This window comes from Tuber melanosporum, assembly GCF_000151645.1.
Source record: "Tuber melanosporum whole genome shotgun sequence assembly, scaffold_95, strain Mel28".
In the NCBI taxonomy this organism is placed as follows: Eukaryota; Fungi; Ascomycota; class Pezizomycetes; order Pezizales; family Tuberaceae; genus Tuber; species Tuber melanosporum.
In genome coordinates, this window is record NW_003299145.1 from 204,977 (window position 1) to 211,225 (window position 6,249).

Here is a 6,249-nt window from a genome sequence, read left to right on the forward strand (position 1 = left end):
AGTACGGTTCTTTGGGAATTGGGTGGAGAAGGGAGGAACCTATTTTCCCCTGCGGTAGCAGTTTATTGATTGTGTGTCTTGAGTGTGTTCAGATATTAGAATTATTATATTTGCGGAGAGGGTCGGCATCAAACATTGTTACAGAAAAGCTGCTCGGCCAAATCCAAGATCTTTTTTCCTTTTGTCCAATGAATCTTGGTGGTGTCTTCGCTAGGATCCACTTTATCGATTGGCTATAACGATAATTTACTACAATGTTGTTGTTATTATGATACTGCGGGTGGGTTTTGACCGTAATTGATAAAGAGGGGGTTAGGGATTCGGGACTTGGTGATGTGATTCCCTCTGGTTGATGTTTGGGGGAGGCAAGTTGATCATTGACCCCCCTGACAATACTTGAGTAAACACTAGCGAGGCTTTTTCTTGGCGTTCACTCGACTGACTTTTTTTTCTTCCTTTCCCGTGATATGTTTTAGAACAACCCCCACCAAAGTTGGTAAAATCTCTACCAACCACAATCCATCCGCCTCTCCTACCGGCCGGTCAATTCCAATTCATCCATAGGTGGGAGCCTCGATAATGTTCTCCACTATAACCCGATCACCTTACATTTGCGCACGGTGCCGATACCGCATCTTGTGGGGTGCCACTCCGCCGTTGCCTCGGGTCTCACTCATCACAAATTCACGGAGGAACAACTTTACCTTTCCGGCAATGGGACCCCCTGAGCCAGAACCGAAGCGCGGAGACGACTACACGGACTCCCTGGTAGATTCATTTATCGAGAATGCCTTCAGTGATACCTTCACTCCTCCTCGGCCGGCGCCTGGTATTGGAAAAACCGAGAACCTACGCAGCGTTCTCCAAGCACTCCCGGACACGTGGGAAGGCGCAGGAGTGCGGCCCGTGGTAGCTAGGGCTCTCTCAGATGCATACCCTAATACTATCAGACCCACCGACATACAGAAAAGAATCCTAGTAGGTCTTAGAGCTGGTCACTCTGTGGCTGTTCGGGATCTCCCCGGCACAGGGAAGAGTTTCGCTATCGCCGCCTGGGTTCTAGGACTCGAAAGAGCTATGGGATGGGAATCGCGCCCAACGACCACTGCCTTCATCTTTGTTCCCACCCCTGATCTGGGAAACCAATACTACCTAATGATCAAGAATTTGCTACGAGCATCGTCTTCTCAGGTTATAACCTCGTCCCTAGATTCCTTCGTACAGCTTCTGTATCGAAGAGCAGGCGAAGAAGAATCACAAAGCCAGATAAAGCTACTCTCGGAGAAACCAAATCCACACATTATCATCGCCACGCCTGCAATCGCCATGGATATCATCTCTAGCAATTCTGATTCCGTCGGCGGGTTGTTGGATTTCTCACTGGCGACTGCGTTTGTCCTTGACGAGTTTGACGCCTTAATCCCGAGAAGCCAGCCCACCCTACCTAAAAGACGGCCACCGATCCCCCCCGCCATCCGGGCCCCGGGGTTCACACCACAACTGCCATCACAGTCGGCCGCCGAAATGCTACTTGATTGGGTTTTCAAGTGGCGTAAAAAAGAGGCGTTGGTGCGAGAGATGCATCCTATTCAACCGCAATTAGTACTTTCCTCTGCTACTTTGTCAACGGCTCGGATGGCCAAATTCACCCAATCCACCCACCCCTCGTGGATAGGTTGCGAGGAGAATAGCGCCCCTACTGCAGACCTTAACCTCTACAATCAATCCAAAGCGTCCCACTTGCTTCCTATCGGTGACGAGAGTTCTGGGATCGATAAGATTGTAAGAGCGGTTGCCGACAATATTGTCCACCATGCAGTAGCTTATGACATTAGTTCCGGGCTCATGAGAGACGCTCCAATTCCTAGGACGAGGATCTGGACAACCGAAGAAATAACACAGAAGTTAGGGGAGCTGAAGGTTTATGAGACTGAGAATGCAGAATCTGTACGGAAGGCTAAGGCTCTCAAGAATGAAAGAGATTCCTTAGTTATTATGCCGCCGGAATCGTGGGACACGTCTGATTCACAAGCCAAACGTGCTGGATACCCTCCCGAAATCGCTGCAGACGCCCTTCAAAGGCTTTTAGAGCGCGACAAATGGCCAAGGAATGCAATTGCCGCCATTGGTCAGGAGGCCGGTACTAGGCTGTTTACCGCCGAATGCGCAAAGCTAGGTATCGACGCAAGGGAACTGACTGTAGCCAATTGGAACAAAGATATGGAAAAGGAGGGACGGATACCTATAGGAAGAACAGATATGCTATTCGATCCTGAGATCAGGGAATACTACAAAGAGCGAAACGAGCGAGACGCATGTCGGGATAAGACGATTGTTTGGGTTGCTACGTCGGCCTCCGCACGTGGTCTTGATGTTCCTGGGGTCTTCCATCTATACGTCTTACACCGCCTTGAGAAGGCAAGAGAGTACACTACCTATTGCGGTAGAGTAGCTAGATGGCCGTTTCCCACACTCGAAAAGGACATCAAGGACCCAAGGAGTCTCGGAATCGAGGTGCGTCGGGGCGTGGGAAAGGTAGTAAGTCTGCTATTGGAAGACAATGTAGTTCCAACCCCTGGCCTCAAAGGTTCATCCTTGGGCCACCAGGTCATTACTAATGATGGCTCGGACCACGCAAATTGGTCCTGGCTGGGGGAGGGATTGATGGTTGCAAAAATCGGCTGTCACATTCAAAGCTACTATGGGGAAACCGGGGAGTACCCATGCGGGCCGGAAGTGCGAATGCCCAAGTTCACATGGCCGCAGGCTCCTTCGCCCACCCCGAGCCGCGCTTTAAATCTCTTAGATGTTGCGCTTGGGTCTGACCCCTCGCAAAAGTCACCATTCTCTAACCCCGCGAGAGGATCGCCACCTGACCAGATCCCCAGAGATCTCTCCGAGCCACCCCCAGAGCAAACAAAGCGAGTGTCAGAAAATTCCCAACTCGAACCCTCGACCGACCTGCCAGACATGTGGGGCCTTCCCTTCCCTGATGGCTCTGGCGAACCTGAAGAGCTGCAACAGCGAAACAGAAACCCCGACGACGGCGATGGCGTCAGCTTCCGGTCAGCCCCGAAAGTTCCCGCACCTGCATCACAGACCCCAGACTTACTTTTTTTTTAGATCTCCAGAAGAAGATTTCGGAGCGGACTGGTGCTCTCGCCGTGCACGGGAAACGGAAGCAAGCAGATTATCCACCAGGGCCAAAAACGCAGACGATAGATACCGGGAACCTCTAACAAAGTCTCGACGAGGCCCCGGCAAATCTAAAGCACCAAAAGTCTCAGCATTCAACATGCATGTTGGCAAAGACGTGAACCCCAATTACATATCTCCACGAGAACAATTCCGACCGGACCTGAAGAGTGAGAGTGAGCGGAAAGAGGAAGCAAAAATGTTATCGCTCACAGCCATAGACGCAGTGGAAGGGTACCAGGAGCCCCCGGGGACACTCAAAGTAAGGATGCATGGGTTCTACCCCGATCGAACTAAGCACCCGAAGAAGCCGAAACGGAATTCGAGCTTTAGCGTAACATGTGTGCCGTTCAGGGGGGAGGGTGAGGAAAAGGCTGAAGGGGCAAGGAAGAAAAGGGCGCCAAAGGCGGAGGAAAAGGCCAAGAAAAAGAGGGCGCCAAAAGTGCAAGAAGAGACAGCGGAGGCGGATACAAAGTCGGGGAAAACTAGAAAGTCAAAAAGGGCGTCGAAACAGCCGAGAGGTCTGGCAGCGGAAGCGATAGACGATCTCAAGAACGCACTTGAGAATGAAATTGTGGGGCAAACGCAGGACACCAAATTCAATGATACCATGGACAAAGGCGCTTAGTTTACATCTGTACATTGGAGCAAAGGGCGAGGCAGGGTAGATTCCTCTTTTCTTCGCTCCTTTCCCCTTTCCCTTCTACTACATACTTCCTTTTCTTTTCTGTCCTTTTCATTCCATTTCTATTTCTTGCTTCCTCCCCCCTCTCCTCCTCACTCTCCATATGCCCTTTCTTCATTTTGTTCCAAACTTCCGAAAGGCTATTTGTAGAATTGCGTAAAAATGTTCATGCATCATGGTAGGTGGTGGGTTTTGTACATTATATAGCCGATTGATGGGGTGGGGGTAGTTGGCGATGACGAGCGGACGAAGAAGAGATATCTCTTGGGTGTTGTTATGCGAAAAATGTACTGTTGCATTTTAAAGAGTGTGGAGTTATTGAGGTTTAAAGTTTGCATAGCAACCAAGTGAATCTTGAGAAAAACAAGAAAAACAATTAAATCTCTAAATTTTATAATAACAGTACAACTAATGGTTGAATTTCACTTAAACTAAGTTTAAAAAACTTAGAATTTATGGTAATACAGACCTATAATAAAAAAAATAAGGAATATTGTAATTAAAAATTATCATTAAAAATTACATCTTTGTAGACAAGTAATACACTTAGTATCTCTCTAGTTGACAAGTCTCAATTGCCTTTCCTCTTCTTATTTGTAGAGCCTGGAGGGCGTCCCCAACCACGTCACTTTATTGATCCAGTATCTGATATTGTAGTCTTTAGACTACTTGTGCCATGCTTATGATCTGTGTCCTGGTATATCTCCTGTTCTCCAATAGCTTCCTGTACAACTGATCATTGATTGGTGAATAATTTCTCTAATTACATAGTATAAGGTACAGTCCTGGGAATGTAAACTTACTAGTACTGCTTTCTCTATTGTTTCCACTACCCAGTGTTGTATCAGCTTGCTGAGTTTTAGACTTCTTTGCACATTGTCTACATAAGATTTTCTTTTCCCTAACAGTGGAGATTAGTATTGCTGTTAGCTTTGAATAAAGCCACTGAAATTGGTATTCAGAAGGAACATATTTTGAGTACTTATGCTAGAGATCATGTCGCTTCTCCTCATTTAAACCTATATCGGGAATAACTTGTGGTGAAATGGTTAGAAAAGAGTTCAGAGAGAAGTCCTTTTTACAAAGGTCAAATCTGACCCATGGTTGATCCGGTAGTTTACGTGCTTCAACTACCCCTGGAGCTGCCTTAGTGAATCAGAAAAATTAGAAGCTCTGTATACCCTTCAAGGGTTTGAGATATTAAGATAAAGCCTGATCCCAATTGTGAATCATGCTTGCTGGCGTATTACCAAAAAGTCTTACTACCTTAATCTTCCCAGCCTTATCTGCAGAGTCAACTAGTGAGGCAGTATGCTCAGGAATCCATACCTCCATTCTATTGGCCTTTTGCTTTACAGTTCCAAATCCTCTGTCAACACTATTACATGTATGGCCCTTGATTTGAAATCCAAGTATAATAGAGTTAAGATCATAGCTTAAAACTAACCAGTAAAGATACCAGAGCATGGTTTTGTTCTTGTTTTGCCCTCCACAGTTATCTGCCCATAGCCGTATCTCAGACTTCTCATTCTGAATCAATGTTAAAAACAGATGCAATAGTGATACAACTTGATTATCCCCTTTTCCTTGCTGTTCCTCTGTATGCATTGTATGATAATATTATTCAGTGCCTTCATTGACAATGTCTAAGACATATAACTTAAAAGGTGACCAATAGTACCACTCAGATGGCTGTTGAGGAATACTTAGAATTTCTACTACCTGCTGAAAGTCAAAGGAATAACAACTAACCTGGGCTTGATATTCCTTTTTTCCATCTTGATATCATTTTCATACTCACTTCTACAAGCCCTATACTCTTGACAATGTATTTCCAACTGCTTTAAGTAATGGGCTTCATTGACTTGCATACTATCACTCCCCTCAGACTGTACTTCCCCATCAAATATCTCCTCTAGGCAAATACTTAACTTGAGCTTAGAATTAGTTTTAAGTATTGCACATTCATTACAGGTATTTTTAGAGGACTTGCAGATCTTCATAAAGCAGGAAACCTCATGGGTTTTCCAATACCTGTAAAAGTACTCATATGAAGGAATCCGCTGCAGATTTTGATGCTTAATCTCTTTAACATACCGATCATACAGTACTTGATATGACAGATATGAGGGGAGTAATGTGGTATATTCTACCTCCATATACTTTACAATCTTACCATTTTTCAAACATCTTTTAAATACACAGGTTGCAATAGACTCACCTTTGTCTGTCTTGATTCTCATTAGATATTCTTCTAAACCCAGTACTACAGCCTCTGCCATATGATTGTATGATCTTTTCCCATGATTACCATGGACTTTTAGTACTGGTATGCTAAGAGTGTTGGGCCTAGTTTTGAACTAAACTTA

General features: G+C 45.7%; 1 protein-coding gene; it reads left to right on the forward strand.

Moving 5' to 3' along the window:
• Nucleotides 1-1,635: 1,635 nt before the first annotated feature.
• GSTUM_00012073001 (uncharacterized protein) lies at nt 1,636-4,221 on the forward strand (the record flags this gene model as incomplete). XM_002842325.2 has 2 exons in its annotated part: nt 1,636-3,065; nt 3,124-4,221. The coding sequence occupies 2 exons, from the start codon at nt 1,636-1,638 to the stop codon at nt 3,821-3,823; spliced, it is 2,130 nt and encodes a 709-aa protein (XP_002842371.1). The 3' UTR covers nt 3,824-4,221.
• Between the last annotated feature and the right edge of the window lie 2,028 nt (nt 4,222-6,249).